The 24,394-nt window shown below is 47.6% G+C and overlaps 1 protein-coding gene across 1 annotated transcript; it reads right to left on the bottom strand.

Annotated features, from left to right (window-relative positions):
* Positions 1-291: 291 nt before the first annotated feature.
* On the bottom strand, positions 292-3,028 carry LOC132777291 (homeobox protein notochord-like). Its single transcript, XM_067468351.1, has 2 exons — positions 2,803-3,028; positions 292-540 (listed from the first exon to the last, which is right to left on the bottom strand). The coding sequence occupies exons 1-2, from the start codon at positions 2,932-2,934 to the stop codon at positions 388-390; spliced, it is 285 nt and encodes a 94-aa protein (XP_067324452.1). The 5' UTR covers positions 2,935-3,028; the 3' UTR covers positions 292-387.
* Positions 3,029-24,394: the final 21,366 nt, after the last annotated feature.

Genomic DNA, 24,394 nt, shown 5'->3' with positions numbered 1-24,394 from the left:
GGTCACCATTTGGAAACTATAAATCACTTCACATACCAGCATCCTGCAACAGATATTTCTCTGACCTGCCAAGGTATTCATTCAAAGGACAACAAGGTGTATCTCTCAATATTTCCTAAGTTTTCGGCTCACCTGTCCATGGCTGAAGACTTCATTGAAAGTAGTGAGTAAAGAAGGCCACTCAGAAGAGGTAGAGGCGCATACACGGCATGCAGAAGAAAGCCTCAAACACCGATCCCTGGAATTCTCCAGGAATTCACGTCAAACCCTAAACCACTCCTCCTCCTTTGTTCTAGAAAGGATCCCAAAGCAGTTCAGAATATGGATATAGTCATGCCAAGAGAGCCACTTGGTCTCCCCAGTCCAGTCCAGGACGAAGATCAAGGGCTAATCCTCAACTTCAATGTCATTTTCACCACTGTCCTTTTCTTCGGTGGCGGCTGGTGATGGTGGTGTCCCTCGAGGCGCCCGCTTCGCCTCCTTCTGCTCCAGGCTTTGCTTGCGCCACTTGATGCGCCGGTTCTGGAACCAAACCTTCACCTTCCAGGAGAAAAAAAAATCAGCAGCTAAGATTGGAGCACATGGCACCAACATACATGCACAACCACCCACATCCAACATGCTCTGAGTCTCTTTTAGAGCAGCATTTCTCAACCTAGGGGTTGGGACCCCTGGGTGGGTCATAAAGGGGTGTCAGAGGGGTCCCCAAAGACCACCAGAAAACACAGTATTTTCTGTATTCAGAGGTCAGCTGTTCTGTCGCGTGCTGGGCCTGTAACAGCTGTCTTTAAGTCCAGCGGGAAGCCAGGGGCGCCTCAAAGAGAGGTTCTCAGGGATTTTTCTGAAGTGATGGTCTTTAGAGTCTTTAATGATACAACAAAGTCTTTATTATGGAACAAACAACAAATCTTCAATGGTTCAAACAACACTTCAAGGCTTTCTCAGTCTAGTCCTCAATGGACTAGAGTAACTGTACTTTCTCTGTAAGAAAAAAAACCCTATTTAACCTCTCCCAGGCAGTTTACTATCTATGCCTCATCGGTGTGGGTCCTACTACCGATTCCAAATGCATCTGGGTATTGAGTAGACCTACCAGCCGAGGCTTGTAGATATTTCAGCTGGAGTTCAGTGGATCTGTAATGCTGTCCTCCCTCAGAGAATTCTTTGAAAACTTCAGGGCTGTTTTCCCTCTCATTGCTGTAAGGCTGAGAGGCTGTGAGCTCTCAGCCAGAGCCTTGGGACCTTTCCCCTGGAATTTCTGTTTCTGTTTCCCCAGATCTTCTTGAGAAAAGAAGCTTTTCTACGGGACGAGCTGATCTATGTCCTATAACTTAGCTACCTTGTGTGAGACTGCCCAAAAAATGGCTCCTTTCCCTCCCAGAGCCCAGGACAAGGGGCGGAACCAAAGCTTAATTATGATGGACAGGTGGCCTGCCCTATGACTGCAAACAGATAACAGAAAGAAAATAAACTTGGTGCTCCTGGTACAGCCGTACCAGCACATCAGCCATAGCAGAGCTCCTGATGAACCAACCTGGACACAGCATATTATTTGAGGACACAGAAGTGCTGGACCACTCTCACCACCACCATGTCAGGCTACACAGAAAAGCCATTGAAATCCACAAGAAGCATGTGGACAATTTCAAAGAATTCTCTGAGGGAGGACAGCATTACAGAAAGGAGGAAACCATTAAAATGAACAAAATCTGGCTACCAGTATTAAAATACTCTAAAATTAGAACAGCACAACAACAGAGAGGAAACCAACAAGGACATCTAATCACCTCTCAACAAAAGATTGCTCCAGGCATTGCCAGGCAATCAAATGCTAATCAAGGTGGTCAGTTGAAACATTCACACCTAGCTCCAGCAGACAAGAGCCCTTTGCCCCACCCCGGTCATTCCACAGATATATAAACCCATTTTCCTAGTTCCAACAACCTCACTACCTCTGAGGATGCTTGCCATAGATGCAGGCAAAACGTCAGGAGAGAATGCCTCTAGACCATGGCCATATAGCCTGAAAAAACCTACAACAACCCAGTGATTCCGGCCATGAAACCTTCAACAATACAATAATAATAATAATAATAATAATAATAATAATAATACCGCACAACAACAGAGAGGAAACCAACAAGGACATCTAATCACCTCTCAACAAAAGATTGCTCCAGGCATTGCCAGGCAATCAAATGCTAATCAAGGTGGTCAGTTGAAACATTCCCACCTAGCTCCAACAGACAAGAGTCCTTTGTCCCACCCTGGTCATTCCACAGATATATAAACCCAATTTTCCTAATTCTAGTAGACCTCAGTACCTCTGAGGATGCTTGCCAAAGATGCAGGCGAAACGTCAGGAGAAATGCCTCTAGAACATGGCCATATAGCCCGAAAAACCCACAACAACCCATTTTCTGTATTGTCAAATACTTTCATGGCCGGAATCACTGGGTTTTTGTAGGTTTTTTCGGGCTATATGGCCATGTTCTAGAGGCATTCTCTCTTGACGTTTCGCTTTCATCTATGGCATGCATCCTCAGAGATAGTGAGGTCAGGAGAGAATGCCTCTAGGGAGGGGGCCAACACACAGCCCTCAAGCCCAGTTTTGTGGCCACCCAAAGACCCCATTGGAAGACCCACAAAAGCCTGCAAGGGGTCCAGTCGAGTTTCCAGTGGCAGGGAGTTCCACAGCCTAGAAGCAGCCATCTTTCCTATCCTCACCAAAACATGCCCAAAGGATGCTAAGGTTGGAGGAAGGCAGCTTTGTTTGGGGCATCCGGGCTTCCGTTGGCTCACCTGGGTCTCCGTCAGGTGGAGGTTGGCGGCCAGGTCCACCCGCTCGGTGCCCACCATGTACTGCTGCTTGAGGAACTCCTTCTCCAGGCGCTCCAGCTGCTCCGGGGTGAAGACGGTGCGGACCCTCTTCATCTTGCAGGGGGGACCAGGTCTCCATGGCAGGGGAGACCCCAGAGAATGGTGAGCGAGGAAGCAGCCGGACAAGTCCAAGCCTAAACACCCAAAGCAAGACACAGCCTCCGTCAAACATGGGTTTCCTGCTTCCCCTTGGAGTTCTCACTTAGGATGAGGAATGGCTGGCCCTCATGGGGGATCTGACCCAGATAGCCCACCCTAGGACCATCCTATAGTGGATATAGGTGACCCAGTTCTGCACCAGTCGAGGTGGAAAACTTTGGTGATGACAAAGAGCGTACAAGTGACCACACTGTAGAGTTAATGTAGTTGGGACCCACTTTAACTGCCATGGTTCATTGGCATGGGATGTGTAGTTAGATGAGGTCCCATCACAAGATAAGCAAACTGCTGCCTTCAAGATGTTTTGGATTTCAACTCCCACAATTCTTAATAGCTGGTAGGCTGTTACGAATTGTGGGAGTTGAAGTCCAAAACACCTGGAGGGCTGAAGTTTGCCCATGCGTGCCTTAGCACTCTGGCAGAGAAGCTAGAGACCTTGCAAGACTACACATCCTATGATTACACACCATGGAACGGTGGTCGCTCTTTGGCTTGGAAATGGAGATGAGGACCAACCCCCAGAGTTGGACACGACTGGACTTAATGTCAAGGGGAAAACCTGTACCTTTACCTATACCCTGTTTTTCCTCTCCAAAGAGACTCAAAGTGGCTTATATGAAAAGCCTAGTGTAGTAAACATAACTCTCTAGAGCAGGCCTGGGCCAACTTGGGCCTTCCACTCCAGGTGTTTTGGACTCCAACTCCCACCATTCCTCACAGCTGGAATCCAAAACACCTGGAGGGAGGGCCCAACCAGTTGTTAGGAATGGTGGGAGCTAGAGTCCAAAACACCTGGAGGGAGGGCCCTACAGGCTGTTAGGAATAGTGGGAACTGGAGTCCAAAACACCTGGAGGGGGGGGCCTACCGGCTTAGGAATGGTGAGAGCTGAAGTCCAATACACCTGGAGGAAGGGCCCAACCAGATGTTAGGAATAGTGGGAGTTGAAGTCCAAAACACCTGGAGGGAGGCTCCAAAACACCTGGAGGAAGGGCCCTACCAGCTGTTGGGAATGGAGGGAGTTGGAGTCCAAAACACCTGGAGGGAGGGGGCTACCGGCTGTTGGGAATGGTGGGAGCTGGAGTCCAAAACACCTGGAGGGAGAGCCCAAAACACCCGGAGGGAGGGCCCTACTGCCTGTTAGGAATGGTGGGAGCTGGAGTCCAAAACACCTAGAGGGAAGGCCCTACCGGCTGTTGGGAATGGTGGGAGCTGGAGTCCAAAACACCTGGAGGGAGGGCCTAAAACACCTGGAGGGAGGGCCCTACTGCCTGTTAGGAATGGTGGGAGCTGGAGTCCAAAACACCTGGAGGGATGGCCCTACCGGCTGTTGGGAATGGTGGGAGTTAAGAGTCCAAAACACCTGGAGGGAGGGCCCTACCGGCTGTTGGGAATGATGGGAGCTGGAGTCCAAAACACCTGGAGGGAGGGCCCAAAACACCTGGAGGGAGGGCCCTACCGGCTGTTAGGAATGGTGGGAGTTGGACTCCAAAACACCTGGAGGGAGGGCCCTTCCGGCTGTTGGGAATGGAGGGAGTTGGAGTCCAAAACACCTGGAGGGAGGGCCCAAAACACTTGGAGGGAGGGCCCTACCGGCTGTTGGGAATGGTGGGAGCTGGAGTCCAAAACACTTGGAGGGAAGGCCCAAAACACCTGGAGGGAGGGCCCTACTGGCTGTTAGGAATGGTGGAAACTGGAGTCCAAAACACCTGGAGGGAGGGCCCTACTGGCTATTAGGAATGGTGGGAGTTGGAGTCCAAAACCCCAAGTTGGCTCAGTGCTGCTCTAAAGCCCAAGGCAGCTTGCCTTTGCTTAGGAAGGGCCAGCAGGCTCCCTCTGGGCTGAGCTGTGGGCTCACCTGTGCGTTGACTCACCTGTGCTCAGGTAGGCAGGCAGGGTGTTGGGGCGGAGGGTGTCGGCGGGGCTGGGGGCCAGGATGAGTCCGGCGAAGGGTAGTCCGGCTTCTCCGGGCCAGGCGGGCCAAGGCATCCCTCCTCCTCCTCCTCCTTCCCGTCGGGGCGGGTCGGGCTCCGACAGCAGGGACTCGATGTCGAAGCGGCGCTTGGCTTTGCAGGGAGGGGGAGAACTATGGGGAGACCCCAAGACCCCACTCTGACCCAACTCGGGAGCGGCCAGGAAAGTCCGGGAGGCGGGCATGGCGTCGGGGAAAGCCGGGCGAAGTCGGGCTGGGGCTGGCAGGGGCTGCCTTCCTTTATGGCCCCGAGGAGGGGCAGGGGCAGGGCGAGGGCGGGGCCCCATTGGGGTCGCTTCCTTGCCCCCCACCGCCCCGCCTTAGCCACAAAGAGCCCTCCTCCTTGCCCTTAGGGATGCTTTTAGGGATGCTTTCCATAGAGGAGAGCAGGACCGCCCCATAGACGCCTTGATTGGGTCTCCTTTGCTTGGCAGAACTGGGGTCAGGCTAGATGGCCTCTGGAGGACCCTTCCAACTTTGTGCTTCTAAGGGCCCTTCCACACAGCTATATATAACCCATTATTATTATTATTATTATTATTATTATTATTATTATTATTTGAAACACAACAAGATGAGTCCACAGCAGACAAGATCACTCTGCTGGCTGTTGTATTATTATTATTATTATTATTATTATTATTCTTGTTGTATTGTCGAAGGTTTTCATGGCCGGAATCACTGGGTTGTTGTAGGTTTTTTCGGGCTATATGGCCATGTTCTAGAGGCATTCTCTCCTGACGTTTCGCCTGCATCTATGGCAAGCATCCTCAGAGGTAGTGAGGTCTGTTGGAAGTAGGAAAATGGGTTTATATATCTGTGGAATGACCAGGGTGGGACAAAGGACTCTTGTCTGCTGGAGCTAGGTGTGAATGTCTCAACTGACCACCTTGATTAGCATATAATGGCCTGACAGTGCCTGGAGCAAACTTTTGTGGAGAGGTGATTAGATGTTCTTGTTTGTTTCCTCTCTGTTGTTGTGCTGTTGTAATTTTAGAGTTTTTTAATACTGGTAGCCAGATTTTGTTCATTTTCATGGTTATTATTTTCATATTATTATTATTATTATTATTATTATTATTATTATTATTAGAAACACAACAAGATGAGTCCACAGCAGACAAAATCACTCTGCTGGCCATTGTATTATTATTACTATTACTATTATTATTATTATTATTATTATTATTTATTAGAAACACAACAAGATGACTCCATAGCAGACAAGTTCACTCTGCTGGCTGTATTATTATTATTATTATTATTATTATTATTATTATTATTATTAGAAACACAACAAGATGAGTCCACTGCAGACACTCTGCTGGCTGTTGAATTGGATCACACGTCGGACACTTCCCAAGTGTCTAGGACTGTGTGATGCATCGGTGAATAATGCAGATCCCATTAAGGTGGTCTTCTGCAGTTGGCAGATGGTAATCTTGTCAGCGCCGATTGTATTTAAGTGCAGGCCAAGGTCTTTATGCACTGCACCCAGTGTGCCCATCACCACTGGCATCACCTTAGAATCATAGAATCATAAGAGTTGGAAGAGACCTCCTGGGCCATCCAGTCCAACCCCATTCTGCCAAGAAGCAGGAAAATCACATTCAAAGCACCCCTGACAGATGACCATCCAGCCTCTGCTTAAAAGCCTCCAAAGAAGGAGCCACACTCCAGGGCAGAGAGTTCCACTGCTGAACAGCTCTCACAGTCAGGAATTCTTTCCTAATGATCAGATGGAATCTCCTCTCTTGTAGTTTGAAGCCATTTTTCTGCGTCCTAGTCTCCAGGGCAGCAGAAAACAAGCTTGCTCCCTCCTCCTCCCTGTGGCTTCCTCTCACATATTTATACATGGCTATCATATCTCCTCTCAGCCTTCTCTTCTTCAGGCTAAACATGCCCAGCTCTTGAAGCCGCTCCTCATAGGGTTTGTTCTTCATACCTTTGATCGTTTTAGTCACCTTCCTCTGGACACATTCATTCCAGCTTGTCAATATCTCTCTTGAATTGTGGTGCCCAGAATCGGAGACAGTGGGATTCCAGATGTGGTCTGACCAAGGCAGAACAGAGCATGGGGAGCAGGACTTCCCTGGATCTAGACACTATGCTCCTATTGATGCAGGCCAAAATCCCACTGGCTTTTTTGCCACCACATCACATTGTTGTTGGGTCATGTTTAACTTTTCCACGAGGACTCCAAGATCTTTTCCACACATCCTGCTCTTGAGCCACCCCACCCCCACCCAGTACCTATTGATGTATGCATGCCCTTTGTGGACCACATCTCACCACACTAAAACAGTGGATGTTGCTCTTATGAGACATGCCGCATTATCACGCGGTGTCTGTGCCCTACACCACTGGAGAAATTACACTGCTTAGCCGGTATTGCACCACCTGACATCCGCTGGGAAGTAGCAGCCAATAGTGAAAGGACCAAGGCAGAGACATCTCCAGCTCATCCCCTGTTTGGGTATCAGCCAGCACGTCAACAACTTAAATCTAGAAATAGTTTTCTAAGATCTACAGAGACACTCGCTGGAGCACCTCAGCAAGCGAGAGTCCAAAAGTGGCAGGCTCAAACCCAGAGCCTCAACCAATGGCTGATACCAAAGGAGAGACTCCCCTCTGGGCACACAGAAAACTGGCGACCTGGAAGGTGCTGAACAGACTGTGCGCTGGCACCACCAGATGCAGAAATGGGGCTACAAAGTGGAGTCCACGAGAGGAGAGGAGCAAACCACCGACCACCTGCTGCAATGCAACCTGAGCCCTGAGGCATGCACAAAGGAGGACCTTCTTGCAGCAACACCAGAGGCACTCCAAGTGGCCAGATACTGGTCAAAGGACATTTAATCAACTACCAAACTCACACATTTTGTATTTTGTCTGTTTGTTTGTTTTGTTCTATTAGAAATGTAATATAATGGACTGGTTGCTCTGACACGACAAATAAATACTTATTGATCTACTCACATTTGCCTATTTTCAAACTGCTAGGTTGGCAGAAGCTGGGGCTAACAGCAGGAGCTCAAGCTGCTCTCCAGATTTGAACCTGTGAGCTTTTGGTCAGCAAGTTCAACAGCTCAGCGGTTTAACCCACTGCACTACCAGGAGCTCTGGGTTATATGGTTTGCCACCATTGCCTCCCTGAGGCTGAGAAAGAGTGACTGTTGAGGTTCAAGAGAAATGGAGATCTCCATGGACCCCCCCCCCCCTTGGAGCCAGACCCAGAGAAAGGGGGCCTAGACCCATCTTCTGCACAAACACACCCCATTGGAGGGTGGGAAAAGGGGGAGCAGGCTAGGCGTGAAATTTCTCATGGGCAACCAAGATGGGGGGCACCTGGTGGGGGCAGACCAAGCCCAGGCCAGGCCTGCAGGTGGGGGGGGGGGGGCAGCGGAGATGGGGCAGGGGCAATCCAGGGGGGTCTCTTTGTCCGCCTGGGATTGTAAACATTGCCCCCTCCCCTCCCGCCAGGGCTATTGGGAGCCTTTGAAGTCCTTGGGGGCTTTGTCCTCCTTTGCTCCCCAGCTGCAAACCCATCTATGGGGCTTTCATCTCTTGTCAAGGTGCAGGAATGTTAATGCGCCCCTTTCTTGTCTTTGGGGAGGGGCCAGGAAGGGAAATGCTTCTCACTGTCGGACCCATGGCTTTCCTTTCCTGCCTTCTTCCACTTTGGACACCCACAGATCCTGGGGGGGGGGGGGGGTCCCAAGCAGAATGGGGGCACCATTGGCCCGTGCCCCTTCCTTCAAAGAAGCCCCCACTTTCCTAAGGAGACCCCCCTTTGGTCTGAGAAGCTGGTGTGAGATTTCCCACATCATTACTGGGGGCAAACCCCCCACTGGGGACCCATTAGTGATGCACACCCCATAAGGCAGGGGGTCATTATCGGGCCTGGGGGCTCACAGTGGGGGGTGGGGGGCATGGGTGGAAGCTGCCCACCTGCACTAGGCTTTTAGAAGGACTTCCCAAATGCACCCACGCCCCAAATAGACATTGGGCAGTGACCCCCTTGTCCCCCCACCCACCCCCAAACATCATCATACCTTTAATTGGAAATATGGGGGGGGGGGGGAGAAAGCCTTGGTGGTACTTTTCTCCTTCTCTCCCACCTAAAGCAATTCAAAATGCACCACTAAAGCAGTTTGGCCCTGGGTCCAGCCTTTAGTATCCTAGGAGTTAAAGTTTGGGGTGGGGGCAGATTTATTGGCCCAATCCCTGTTGCCTTGGAGCTCTCTCAGCCAAAGAACCCGTGAAACTACACATCCCAGGGTCTGAAACTATTTCATGCAAAGGTTTTCGGAATTGGTTTTACCAGTTCCTTCCTCTCTTGAACATTGTCTGATGAACTGGGCAAAAGTATGATAGCTGGGACCCAATGCTGGTTGCGCAACGAGGGTCAGAATTAGAGAAGCGAAGACATGCACGAGACAGCATTAAGTTTATAGCATGCTTCATCCACATGTAATTAAGTTACGTTTGAGTAAATGGCAGTTAGCAATAGTTTATAGCACGCACCAGCGTCTCTCACTCGTTGTGCAGTGTATGGCAAAAGTATGATAGCCGGGACCCACGTTGAACAACAACCAGCATTGGGTCCCAGCTATCATACTTTTGCCATACACTGATTCTTAAACTGTGGGTCCTGACCCTAATGGAGTCTCTTTAGTCTCTAATGTTGGGGGCCTGACTTTGTCTTCTGGACATCTCCTTATGGCTGTTCTAGACACTTACAGGAATCTGTTGTACTGTGTTTACTAGGAAAGGGCAATTCATGGTTCTAAATGGTTCTAAAGTGCTTACAAAACTAATGTTCTGGTAGGGAAAATTAGGGGGCGCTGGTGCTTTCCTTCTATAGCGTTGCTAAAGTTGTGGTGGTGAAAATTTCAGAACTCTAACAACACTTTCAAAATTTCATTATAAATGGCAGTTCCTAATTGGTTCTGTCATTAAAATTGCCAAGAATGAAATAATAATGAAATTTTGAAAGTTTTGTTAGAGTTCTGAAATTTTCAACACCACAACTTTAACAACACTGTAGAATCTACAGTGCTGCTAAAGTTGTGGTGGTGAAAATTTCAGAATAAATTTCATTATAAATGGCAGTTCCTAATTGGTTCAGTCATTAAAATTGCCATTAATGAAATAATAATGAAATTTTGAAAGTTTTGTTGGTCATGGGGGTTCTGTGTGGGAAGTTTGGCCTAATTCTATCATTGGTAGGGTTCAGAATGCTCTTTGATTGTAGGTGAACTATAAATCCCAGCAACTACAACTCCCAAATGTCAAGGTCTATTTTCCCCAAACTCCACCAGAGTCCGCATTTGGACATATTGAGTGTTCGTGCCAAGTTTGGTCCAGATTGATCATTGTCCACAGTGCTCTCTGGATTTAGGTGAACTACAATTCCCAAACTCAAGGTCAATGCCTACCAAACCATTCCTGTATTTTCTCTTCATCATGCAAGTTCTGTGTGCCAAGTTTGGTTCAATTCCATCGTTGGTGGAGTTCAGAAAGCTCTTTGATTGTAGGCGAACTATATATCCCAGCAACTACAACTCCCAAATGACAACATCAACCCCCCTCCAACCCCACCTGTATTCAAATTTGTGCCAAATTTGGTCCAGTGAATGAAAATACATCCTGCATATCAGATATTTACATTACGATTCAGAACAGTAGTGAAATCACAGTTATGAAGTAGCAACAAAAATAATGTTATGGTTAGGGGTCACCACAACATGAGGAACTGTATTAAGGGGCCGCGGCATTGGGAAGGTTGAGAACCACTGCTGTATAGATTTCCCTGGTTTGGTGAAGTTGTGTGCAGGACTGCTTTCCCTTCGCTTGGATTCCTCCTGGAGGAGCTCCCTCTTCAATTGGGCCCTAATATTTCCATTATTGGGAGTGGGTGGGGGAGAGTCTCGAGACCCCCTCCCTAAATGTCTGACCTCATTGTGTCCTTCCTTCTGCTTTTCCCAGAACTACTATTACTACTACTACTACTACTACTCCCCCTCCTCCTCCCCTTGGCAAAGCGAAGGGTGTGAAGTGTATCTCTCCACTAATGGCTCTTGACAGGGGCAGACCCACACCTGGGCAGGGGCTCCTGGGGGTGATTATCAGGTGCTAATGATAATCAGGGAAGGTGTGGAAATACCCAGGGCTTCCTCCTCATTATGGCCAGCCATCCACCTTGACAATGGCAGGCGCACCCATGCATGCAAGCAGACACACATACTTCACACCCCACATGCCCTGGGTTTGTGGATTGGGTGTCTGGAGTGCTGGGGAGAATGGGGAAGGTATGCCTGGAGCAGAACATCCTTGCTCAAGGGCCCATTGTGAGCCATTGCCTTTGTCGGGCCACCAAAAGGATCATTAGGAATGGAGAAATACTCTGCGAAGTGGACATTCCCCTTCACATGCAAAGCAGGAGGATCAATTAAAGTGGTCAACAAGAGGGCAAAAACGGTCCATTGGGTGCAAATGAGGAGATTTCAAAGGGACGGATAGATTAGATTCCTCTGGCTCAGAGTCTAGAAGAGGAAATGTCAGGAGAAAATGCCTCTAGAACATGGCCATATAGCCCAAAAAAGCCTACAACAACCCACCTTATCAAGTTATGATTTAGGGCAGCATTTCTCAACCTGGGGGTTGCGAGGGGGTCTCCAAAGACCATCAGAAAATACAGTATTTTCTGTTGGTCATGAGGGTTCAGTGTGGGAAGTTTGGCCCAATTCTATCATTGGTGGGGTTCAGAATGCTCTTTGATTGTAGGTGAACTATAAATCCCAGCAATTGCAACTCCAAAATGAAAAGGTCTATTTTCCCCAAACTTTACCAATGTTCACATTTGGGCATAGTGAGTATTTGTGCCAAGTTTGGTCCAGATCCATCATTGTTTGGGTCCACAGTGGGAGTTCTGTGTGCCAAGTTTGGTTCAATTATCTCGTTGGTGGGGTTCAGAATGCTCTTTGATTATAGGTGAACTATAAATCCCAGCAACTACAGCTACCAAATGTCAAGGTCTATTTTTCCCAAACTCCACCAGTGTTCACATTTGGGCATATGGAGTATTTGTGCCAAGTTTGGTCCAGATCCATCATTGTTTGAGTCCACAGTGCTCTCTGGATGTAGGTGGACTACAACTCCCAAACTCAAGGTCAATGCCCACCAAACCCTTCCAAGTATTTTCTATTGGTCATGGGAGTTTTGTGTGTCAAGTTGAGTTCAATTCCATCATTGGTGGGGTTCAGAATGCTCTTTGATTGTAGGTGAACTATAAATCCCAGCAATTGCAACTCCTAAATGTCAAGGTCTATTTTCCCCCAAACTCCACCAGTGTTCACATTTGGGCATATGGAGTATTTGTGCCAACTTTGGTCCAGATCCATCATTGTTTGAGTCCACAGTGGTCTCTGGATGTAGGTGAACTACAACTCCCAAACTCAAGGTCAATGCCCACCAAACCCTTCCAAGTATTTTCTATTGGTCATGGGAGTTTTGTGTGTCAAGTTGAGTTCAATTCCATCATTGGTGGGGTTCAGAATGCTCTTTGATTGTAGGTGAACTATAAATCCCAGCAATTGCAACTCCTAAATGTCAAGGTCTATTTTCCCCCAAACTCCACCAGTGTTCACATTTGGGCATATGGAGTATTTGTGCCAAGTTTGGTCCAGATCCATCATTGTTTGAGTCCACAGTGGTCTCTGGATGTAGGTGAACTACAACTTCCAAACTCAAGGTCAATGGCCACCAAACCCTTCCAGTATTTTCTGTTGGTCGTGGGAGTTCTGTGTGGGAAGTTTGGCCCAATTCTATCATTGGTGAGGTTCAGAATGCTCTTTGATTGTAGGTGAACTATAAATCCCAGCAATTGCAACTCCTAAATGTCAAGGTCTATTTTCCCCCAAACTCCACCAGTGTTCACATTTGGGCATATGGAGTATTTGTGCCAAGTTTGGTCCAGTTCCATCATTGTTCGAGTCCACAGTGCTCTGGATGTAGGTGAACTACAACTCCCAAATTCAAGGTCAATGCCCACCAAACCCTTCCAGTATTTTCTGTTGGTCGTGGGAGTTCTGTCCAAGTTTGGCCCAATTCTGTTGTTGGTGAGGTTCAGAATGCTCTTTGATTATAGGTGAACTATACATCCCAGCAACAACAACTCCCAAATGTCAAGGTCTATTTTCCCCAAACTCCACCATTTAGGCAATATTGAATGTTTGTGCCAAGTAATGTCTTATGATCTCATCATTTATAGAATTGTTGAGTTAGAAGAGACCTCATGGGCCATCCAGTCCAACCCCATTCTGCTAAGAAGCAGGAAAGCTTCTTAGTTTGCAGACGACACCAAATGGGGAGGGATAGCCAATACTCCAGAGGACAGGAGCAGGATTCAAAACGATCTTGACAGATTAGAGAGATGATGGGCCAAAAGTAACACAATGAAGTTCAACAGGGACAAATGCAAGAGACTCCACTTAGGCAGAAAAAACGAAATGCAAAGAGACAGAATGGGGGACGATGCCTGGCTCGAGAGCAGTACGTGTGAAAAAGATCTTGGAGTCCTCGTGGACAGGAAGGTAAACATGAGCCAGGAATGTGATGTGGCGGCAAAAAAAGCCAATGGGATTTTGGCCTGCATCAAGAGGAGCATAGTGTCTAGATCCAGGGAAGTCATGCTCCCCATGCTCTATTCCGCTTTGGTTAGACAACTTTACCTGGAATATTGTGTCCAATTCTGGGCACCACAATTCAAGAGAGATATTCACAAGCTGGAATGTATCCAGAGGAGAGCGACTAAAATGATCAAGGGTCTGGAGAACAAGCCCTATGAGGAGCGGCTTAAGGAGCTGGGCATGTTTAGCCTGAAGAAGAGAAGGTTGAGAGGAGATATGATAGCCATGTATAAATATGTGAGAGGAAGTCATAGGGAGGAGGGAGCAAGCTTGTTTTCTGCTTCCCTGGAGACTAGGACGCAAGGGAACAATGGCTTCAAACTACAAGAGAGGAGATTCCATCTGAACATGAGGAAGAACTTCCTGACTGTGAGAGCCGTTCAGTAGTGGAACTCTCTGCCCTGGAGTGTGGTGGAGGCTCCTTCTTTGGAAGCTTTTAAACAGAGGCTGGATGGCCATCTGTCAGGGGTGCTTTGAATGCAATGTTCCTGCTTCTTGACAGAATGGGGTTGGACTGGATGGCCCAGGAGGTCTCTTCCAACTCTTTGATTCTAGGATTCTATCTGGAGGGCCAAAGTTTGCCCAGGCCTGAGCTCGTCTGGATGCAGCCTACACTTGCATTGGCCTTTTGAGCAGTCTTGGGAGCGGCCAGGGCCTTGGACCCCTGAAAGCAAGACAAAGCCTGGCCTGGCTTTAATGACCCTCCAAGGCAGCTCTCTTCCTTTGCTGGGCGATTAGGGGCAAGCGGGCATTGTTTGGGCCCATCCATAAGCCCTGGCCCAGCAGCCCCGTAGCCGATGCGATTGAGTCCCCTCACAATTTGCCACCCCATTGTCCCTGCTTGTTTTGGGTGTTGGCTGAAGGGGGAGTCTGGGAAAAACCCCGGGAAGCCCCTCTTGCTCATTAGCATCCCAATTAAGGGAAGACAGGGCAGAGCGGAAGGCTACTTAAGGCTGCCTTGATTTGGGATTACGGCTCACTCACTCGCAAGCGTGACCGCCCGGCCAAGGCTTGCTTTGTTGGCAATTCCCAATTAATTAAAACAAATTAAGTCCTGGGCTGGGGGAGAAAGCGGGCATATTCCTTCTCCAATTAAAGTGCTGGAAGAGCCTCAGTTGGGCTTCCTTCCTCTCCTGGCCAGGTGAGCCCAGTCCAATTCCGAAAAGAAGCCACAAGGATGGAGTCTGCATTGCATAATTACTGCAGTTTGGTACCACTTTGATTACTATAGTTGACCTCACAACCTCTGAGGATGCCTGCCATAGATGCAGGCAAAACGTCAGGAGAGAATGCTTCTAGGGCATGGCCATATAGCCCAAACAACCTACAACAACAACAACAAAAACAATAAATAATAATAATAATAATTTTATTTGTACCCCGCCACCATCTCCCCAATGGGGACTCGGAGCGGCTTACATGGGGCCAGGCCCAAACAACAATTACAATAAGAAAACCAAAACACAACCGAAAACACAAACAATAAACCCATCATTCCACAGATATATAAACCCCACTTGCCTCGTTTCCAGCAGACCTCACAACCTCTGAGGATGCCTGCCATAGATGCAGGCAAAATGTGAGGATGCTTGTGGAACATGGTCATACAGCCCGGAAAACTTACTACAACCCTGTACTTAGTAATTTTCCAATACATGAGGTATACTGTTAATGCAGCAATAAAACTAATTCCCTACCCTCTGTCACCTAAAAACAATAATCATAACTTTTAAGACCGTCAGCATTGAAGCGATGGTTCTACGATATCAACTCCGCTGGACCAGCCACGTTGTCCGGATGCCTGACCACCGTCTCCCAAAGCAGTTGCTCTACTCTGAACTCAAGATTGGAAAACGGAATGTTGGAGGACAGGAAAAGAGATTGAAAGACGGGCTCAAAGCCAACCTTAAAAACTCTGGCATAGACACTGAGAACTGGGAAGCCCTGGCCCTTGAGCACTCCAGCTGGAGGTCAGCTGTGACCAGCAGTGCTGTAGAATTTGAAGAGCATAGTGTCTAGATCCAGGGAAGTCATGCTCCCCATGCTCTATTCTGCTTTGGTTAGACCACACCTGGAATATTGTGTCCAATTCTGGGCACCACAATTCACCACAGAGATATTGACAAGCTGGAATATGTCCAGAGGAGGGCGACCAAAATGATCAAGGGTCTGGAGAACAAGCCCTATGAGGAGCGGCTTAAGGAGCTGGGCATGTTTAGCCTGAAGAAGAGAAGGCGGAGAGGAGATATGATAGCCATGTATAAATATGTGAGAGGAAGCCACAGGGAGGAGGGAGCAAGTTTGTTTTCTGCTTCCCTGGAGACTAGGACGCGATGGGACAACAGCTTCAAACTACAAGAGAGGAAATTCCATCTGAACATTAGGAAGAACTTCCTGACTGTGAGAGCCGTTCAGCAGTGGAACTCTCTGCCCCGGAGGGAGTGCGGTGGAGGCTCCTTCTTTGGAGGCTTTTAAACAGAGGCTGGATGGCCATCTGTCAGGGGTGATTTGAATGCAATATTCCTGCTTCTTGGCAGAATGGGGTTGGACTGGATGGCCCAGGAGGTCTCTTCCAACTCTTTGATTCTAGGATTCTATTCTATGATAACTTTTAAGACCATCGGCATTGAAGCGATGGTTCTACGACATCAACTCCACTGGACCACCCACGTTGTCTGGATGACTTACCACCATCTCCCAAAACAGTTGCTCTACTCTGAACTCAAGATTGGAAAACAGAATGTTGGAGGACAGGAAAAGAGATGTAAAGACGGGCCCAAAACCAACCTTAAAAACTCTGGCATAGACACTGAGAACTGGGAAGCCCTGGCCCTTGAGCACTCCTGCGGGAGGCCAGCTGTGACCAGCAGTGCTGTAGAATTTGAAGAGGCACAAATGGAGGGCGAAAGAGAGAAAAGTGCCAAGAGGAAGGCGCGTCAAGCCAGCCCCAACCAGGACCGCTCTAGGTCATCACATTACTAAGTCTGATGCTGGAGGCTGCATATCTATATGGATAAAAATGTAATGTTTGTTTGTGGGATTAGCAGAACTCAAAAACCACTGGATGAATTCACACCAAATTTGGACACAAGACACCTAACAACCCAATGTCTGTCCTTCACTCAAAAAAATTGATTTTGTCATTTGGGAGTTGTAGTTGCTGGGACTTTTAGTTCACCTACAATCAGAGCATTCTAAACCCCACCAACGATGGAATTGAACCAAACTTGGCACACAGTTCTCCCATGACCAACAGAAAATACTGGAAGGGTTTAGTGGGCAGTGTCCTTTGGTTTTGGAGTTGTAGTTCACCTACATCCAGAGATCACTGTGCAGTCAAATAATGATGGATCAGGACCAAACTCTACACAAATTCTCAATATGCCCAAATGTGAACAGTGGTGGAGTTTGGGGAAAATAGAATCGTGACATTTGGGAGTTGTAGTTGCTGGGATTTATAGTTCACCTACAATCACAGAGCATTCTGAACCCCACCAACGATAGAATTGGGCCAAACCCCCCACACAGAACCCCCATATGGGCCACAGCAACGCGTGGCAGGGGACGGCTAGTCTATATAAATAAAAATGTAATGTTCGTTTGTGGGATTATCATAACTCAAAAACCACTGGGGGAATTGACACCAAATTTGGACACAAGACACCTAACAACCCAATGTCTGTCCTTCACTCATAAAAACACTGAAAAACACAGCAGAAGGGACTTAAAAAGCCCCCAAAAGCTAAATGACGAAAAGCTAAATGACAATACAGAAGAAAGGAAGAAAGAGGGAGGGAAAGGGAGAAAAAGAAAGGAAGGAAGGGAGGGAGGGAAAGAAAGAAAGAAGGAAAGGAGAAGGAAGCATGGAAGGAAAGAGAAAGAAGGAAGGAAAGAGGTAGAGAAGGAAGAAAGAGGGGGAAAGAAAAAGGGGGAAGGAAGGAAAGTTAGAGAAGAAAGGAAAAAGATAAGGAAATAAAAAAGGGAAAGAAGGAAAGAAAGATGGAATGAAGGAAGGGGGGAAATGTAGAGAAAGAGGGAGGGAAGGAAAGAAGGAAGGAAGAAAAGAGAGACAGCAGAAGAGAAAGAAAAAGGGGGAAGGAAGGAAAGTTAGAGAAAAAGGTAAGGAGAGAAGGAAAGAAAAAAGGGAAAGAAGGAAGGAAAGAGGGAGCGAAGGAAGGGGGGAAGATTTAGAGAAAGAGGGAGGGAAGGAAAAAAGGAAAGAGAGAAGGAAAAAAGAGAGGCAGCAGAAGAGAGAGAAAGGGGGAAGGAAGGAAAGTTAGAGAAGGAAGGAAGAAGAGAAGGAAAGAAAGAAGGGAAAGAGGGAAGGAAAAGGGAGAAAAGGAAGAGGGTAAGATGTAGAGAAAGAGAGAGGGAAGGAAAGAAGGAAAGAGAAGGAAGAAAAGAGAGACAGCAGAAGAGAGAGAGAAAGGGGGAAGGAAAGTTAGAGAAGGAAGGAAGGAGAGAAGGAAAGAAAAAAGGGAAAGAAGGATGGAAAGGGAGCGAAGGAAGGGGGGAAGATGTAGAGAAAGAGGGAGGGAAGGAAAGAAGGAAAGAGAAGGACGAAAAGAGAGACAGCATAAGAGAAAGAAAAAGGGGGGAGGAAGGAAAGTTAGAGAAGGAAGGAAGGAGAGAAGGGAAGAAAAAAGGGAAAGAAGGATGGAAAGAGGGAGCGAAGGAAGGGGGGAAGATGTAGAGAAAGAGGAAGGAAAGGAAAGAGAAGGACGAAAAGAGAGACAGCATAAGAGAAAGAAAAAGGGGGGAGGAAGGAAAGTTAGAGAAGGAAGAAAGGAGAGAAGGGAAGAAAAAAGGGAAAGAAGGATGGAAAGAGGGAGCGAAGGAAGGGGGAAGATGTAGAGAAAGAGGGAGGGAAGGAAAGAAGGAAAGAGAGAAGGAAGAAAAGAGACAGCATAAAGGAAAGAAAAAGGGGGGAGGAAGGAATGTTAGAGAAGGAAGGAAGGAGAGAAGGGAAGAAAAAAGGGAAAGAAGGATGGAAAGAGGGAGCGAAGGAAGGGGGAAGATGTAGAGAAAGAGGGAGGGAAGGAAAGAAGGAAAGAGAGAAGGAAAAAGAGAGAGACAGCAGAAGAGAGAGAAAAAGGGGGAAGGAAAGTTAGAGAAGGAAGGAAGGAGAGAAGGAAAGAAAAAAGGGAAAGAAGGAAGGAAAGAGGGACTGTAGGAAGGGGGAAGATGTAGAGAAAGAGAGAGGGAAGGAAAGAAGGAAAGAGAAGGAAGAAAAGAGACAGCAGAAGAGAGAGAGAAAGGGGGAAGGAAAGTTAGAGAAGGAAGGAAGGAGAGAAGGAAAGAAAAAAGGGAAAGAAGGATGGAAAGAGGGAGCGAAGGAAGGGGGGAAGATGTAGAGAAAGAGGGAGGGAAGGAAAGAAGGAAAGAGAAGGAAGAAAAGAGAGACAGCAGAAGAGGGAGAGAAAGGGGGAAGGAAAGTTAGAGAAGGAAGGAAGGAGAGAAGGAAAGAAAAAAGGGAAAGAAGGATGGAAAGAGGGAGCGAAGGAAGGGGGGAAGATGTAGAGAAAGAGGGAGGGAAGGAAAGAAGGAAAGAGAAGGAAGAAAAGAGAGACAGCATAAGAGAAAGAAAAAGGGGGGAGGAAGGAAAGTTAGAAAAGGAAGGTAGGAGAGAAGGGAAGAAAAAAGGGAAAGAAGGATGGAAAGAGGGAGCGAAGGAAGGGGGGAAGATGTAGAGAAAGAGGGAGGGAAGGAAAGAAGGAAAGAGAGAAGGAAAAAGAGAGAGACAGCAGAAGAGAGAGAAAAAGGGGGAAGGAAAGTTAGAGAAGGAAGGAAGGAGAGAAGGAAAGAAAAAAGGGAAAGAAGGAAGGAAAGAGGGACTGTAGGAAGGGGGAAGATGTAGAGAAAGAGAGAGGGAAGGAAAGAGAAGGAAGAAAAGAGAGACAGCAGAAGAGAAAGAGAAAGGGGGAAGGAAAGAAAGAGAAGGAAGGAAAAAGAGAAGGAAAGACAGGAGGGAGGGAGGGAGGGAGGGAGGGAGGGAGGGAGGGAGGGAGGGAAGGAAGGAAGGAAGGAAGGAAGGAAGGAAGGAAGGAAGGAAGGAAGGAAGGAAAGAGAAAGTGAAGGAAGGAGGGAAAGAAGGAGAGATGGAGGGAAGGTTGGCTGCAGCAACGCGTGGTGGATACAGCTAGTCTGAAAATAACAGCATGCATCAATTGCAAAAATAGAAAGGGAAGAAGGAAAGCCAAGAGCCACAGCCCCCTCCAGGAAGGAGTTTCAGGGCCTAGTGCTGTTCTGTGTCTATTTTGCCAATGAGTAAATAACCCTTTGAAATGGGTAAATAACAGCATATTGTGATGTAGAACTCAAGTGTGATGTAGAACTCCAGAGCAAAAAGCCAATTGTGGTGGAGCTTGGGGAAAATAGGCCCATATATAATGCAGTTTAGTCACATTGAACTGCATTGGGTGAGTCTACACTGACCATATTACGCAGTTCCAGACACAGGTCTAAATCGGTGTTTCTCAATTTTCCTAATGCCGTGATCCCTTAGTACAGTTCCTCATTTTGTGTTGACCCCCAACCATAACATTGTTTTCGTTGCTACTTCATAACTGTCACTTTGCTACTGTCATGAATCGCAAAGTAAATATCTGATATGCAGGATGTATTTTCAATCACCAGACCAAATTTGGCACAAATATCCAATACACCCAAATTTGAATACTGGAGGGGTTGGGGGGTATTGATTTTGTCATTTGGGAGTTGTAGTTGCTGGGATTTATAGTTCACTGACAACCAAAGAGCATTCTGAACCCCACCAATGATGGAATTGAACTAAACCTGACACACAAAACTCCCATGACCAACGGAAAATACTAGAAAGATTTGGTGGGCATTGACCTTGAGTTTGGGAGTTGTAGTTCACCTACATCCAGAGAGCACTGTGGACTCAAACAATGATGGACCAAACTTGTCACTAATACTCAATATGCCCGAAGGTGAACGCTGGTGGAGTTTGAGGAAAATAGACCTTTCAATTTGGAAGTCGTGGTTGCTGGGATTTATAGTTCATCTACAAAGAGCATTCAGAACCCCATCAACCATGAAATTGAACTAAACCTGGCACACAGAACTCTATCCTTTCCGAACAAAGGGTGCTGTTGCCCCACCAAACTACACATCCCAGAACTTGAGGGACACTAGAAGCTTGCATGGATTTTGCACAGAATCCTGGGATTTGTAGTTTTGCCAGGTCTTTAGCCTTCCCTGACAGAGTGCTATTGCCCCACCAAACTACACATCCCAGAACTCAAGGGATACTATAGGCTTGCATAGATTTTGCACAGAATCCTGGGATTTGTAGTTTTTGCCAGGTCTTTAGCCTTCCCTGCCAAAGAGTGCTATTGCCCCACCGAACTACACATTACAGAACTTGAGGGATACTAGAAGCTTGCATGGATTTTGCAAAGAATCCTGGGATTTGTAGTTTTTGCCAGAACCTTCGCCTTCCCTGCCAAAGAGTGCTATTGCCCCGCCAAACTACACATCCCAGAACTTGAGGGATACTAGAGGCTTGCATGGATTTTGCACAGAATCCTGGGATTTGTAGTTTTGCCAGATCCTTAGCCTTCCCTGCCAAAGAGTGCAGGTGCCTCACCAAACTGTAACACCCAGAACTTCAGGGATACTAGAGGCTTGCATGGATTTTGCACAGACCTTTGTAAGCCGGTGCTATTATTGAGCAAATTACTGCTCAAGCAGGGAGCTTTGAGATGGTTGAACAGAAGCTCTCCGAAGCTCTAGGTACTCTTACTGCCTATTACAGGGAAAACCAACTGATCCCTAATCCATCTAAAACACAGACATGTGCTTTTCACCTTAAGAACAGACAAGCATCCCGAGCTCTGAGGATCACCTGGGAAGGAATCCCACTGGAGCATTGCAGCACACCCAAATCCCTGGGAGTCACTCTGGACCGTGCCCTGACCTACAAGAAGCACTGCCTGAACATCAAACAAAAAGTGGGCACTAGAAACAACATCATACGAAAGCTGACTGGCACAACCTGGGGATCACAACCAGACACAGTGAAGACATCTGCCCTTGCACTATGCTACTCTGCTGCTGAGTACACATGCCCAGTGTGGAACACATCTCACCACACTAAAACAGTGGATGTGGCTCTTAATGAGACATGCCGCATTATCACGGGGTGTCTGCGCCCCACACCACTGGAGAAATTACACTGTCTAGCCGGTATTGCACCACCTGACATCCGCCGGGAAGTAGCAGCCAGTAGTGAAAACACCAAGGCAGAGACATCTCCAGCTCATCCCCTGTTTGGGTATCAGCCAGCACGTCAACGACTTAAATCAAGACATAGTTTTCTTAGATCTACAGAGACACTCGCTGGAACACCCCAGCAAGCGAGAGTCCAAAAGTGGCAGGCCCAAACCCAGCACCTCAATTCATGGGTGATACCAGATGAGAGACTCCCCCCTGGGCACACAGAAGACTGGGTGACTTGGAAGGCGCTGAACAGACTGCGCTCTGGCACCACGAGATGCAGAGCCAACCTCAAGAAATGGGGCTACAGGGTGGAATCCTCGACATGCGAGTGTGGAGAAGAGCAAACCACTGACCACCTGCTGCAATGCAACATAAGCCCTGCCATATGCATAATGGAGGACCTCCTTGCGGCAACCCCAGAGGCACTCCAAGGGGCCAGAGACTGGTCAAAGGACATTTAACCAACTACCAAGTTTGCAAAATCTGTGCGTTTTTTTTTTCCTTTTTCTTTGTAATCTGTGTGTTTGTTTTGCTCTGTTAGAATCGTAATACAATGGTTGCTGATGACACGATAAATAAATAAATAAATAAATAAATTGAGCAAATTGGATCTGCAAAAGTAAATTGCAATGGAGTCTTCCCCTGCGATTGCGATCAGGAATCCAGGCGCAGGGCTGAGGAACCATTAAACAAGATTACACCCCGAGAGACAGAGCGGGCCATTGTCCCAGCCAATCTCCCGAACAGAGATGTTCCCAAGCTTGCTGCACCAGGCGCCCCATGCTCCCTCTCCCCGGGCCAAGCCAGAGAGGAATGCAGAGGCCTCGAAATTAATAATCCAATTTGGGGAGAGGGACAGGGCAGTGGCCGGCCCATCCCAGACAGACAGGTCAAGGCACCTGGGAGAAGGCAAGCGATATCATTTTGTTAGTTTTGGCCCATCTCTCTAATCTGTCAAGATCATTTTGAGGACAGGAGCAGAATTCAAAATGATCTTGACAGATTAGAGAGATGGGCCAAAACTAACAAAATGAAGTTCAACAGTGACAAATGCAAGATACTCCACTTTGGCAGGAAAAACGAAATGCAAAGATACAGAATGGGGGACAATGCCTGGCTCGAGAGCAGGACGTGTGAAAAAGATCTTGGAGTCCTCGTGGACAACAAGTTAAACATGAGCCAACAATGTGATGTGGCGGCAAAAAAAGCCAATGGGATTCAAGAGAGATATTGACAAGCTGGAATGTGTCCAGAGGAGGGCAACTAAAATGATCAAGGGTCTGGAGAACAAGCCCTATGAGGAGCGGCTTAGGGAACTGGGCATGTTTAGCCTGAAGAAGAGAAGGCTGAGAGGAGATATGATAGCCATGTATAAATATGTGAGAGGAAACCACAGGGAGGAGGGAGCAAGCTTGTTTTCTGCTTCCTTGGAGACTAGGACGCGGAGCAATGGCTTCAAACTACAAGAGAGGAGATTCCATCTGAACATGAGGAAGAACTTCCTGACTGTGAGAGCTGTTCAGCAGTGGAACTCTCTGCTCCAGAGTGTGGTGGAGGCTCCTTCTTTGGAAGCTTTTAAACAGAGGCTGGATGGCCATCTGTCAGGGGTGATTTGAATGCAATATTCCTACTTCTTGGCAGGGGGTTGGACTGGATGGCCCATGAGGTCTCTTCCAACTCTTTGATTCTATGATTCTATGATTCTATGATTCTATGATATGAAGAACTCACTACGGACAGACAGCTGGATCAGGCCAGTGGGCAAATCCTGTTCACATGTGGGCACAGGAGCAAAACATCTGACGTACTTGGTGCCCAACAGCCTCGCCAATGGGCTTCTGTGATGTTTCAGATTCCTGCATCAAAGGGATGGAGCATCATGTTTGTTAATCAATTGCAATGCCAAATGTGCCAAATGTGAAAGTGATCTAGGAGTCAATGTATTGTCGAAGGCTTTCATGCCCGGAATCACTGGGCTGTTGTGCGTTTTCCGGGCTGTATGGCCATGTCCCAGAAGCATTCTCTCCTGACTCTATTGCCTGCATCTATTGTAGGCATCCTCAGAGGTTGTGAGGTCTATGTATTGTCGAAGGCTTTCATGGCAAGAATCACTGGGTTGTTGTAGGTTTTTTCGGGCGATATAGAATCATAGAATCATAGAATCAAAGAGTTGGAAGAGACCTCCTGGGCCATCCAGTCCAACCCCATTCTGCCAAGAAGCAGGAATATTGCATTCAAATCACCCCTGACAAATGGCCATCCAGCCTCTGCTTAAAAGCTTCCAAAGAAGGAGCCTCCACCACACTCCGGGGCAGAGAGTTCCACTGCTGAACGGCTCTCACAGTCAGAAAGTTCTTCCTCATGTTCAGATGGAATCTCCTCTCTTGTAGTTTGAAGCCATTGTTCCGCGTCCTAGTCTCCAGGGAAGCAGAAAACAAGCTTGCTCCC

The sequence above is a fragment of the Anolis sagrei genome, chromosome 5 (genome assembly GCF_037176765.1).
Source record: "Anolis sagrei isolate rAnoSag1 chromosome 5, rAnoSag1.mat, whole genome shotgun sequence".
Lineage (NCBI taxonomy): Eukaryota > Metazoa > Chordata > Lepidosauria > Squamata > Dactyloidae > Anolis > Anolis sagrei.
This window is presented reverse-complemented; position numbering and strand designations above follow the sequence as displayed.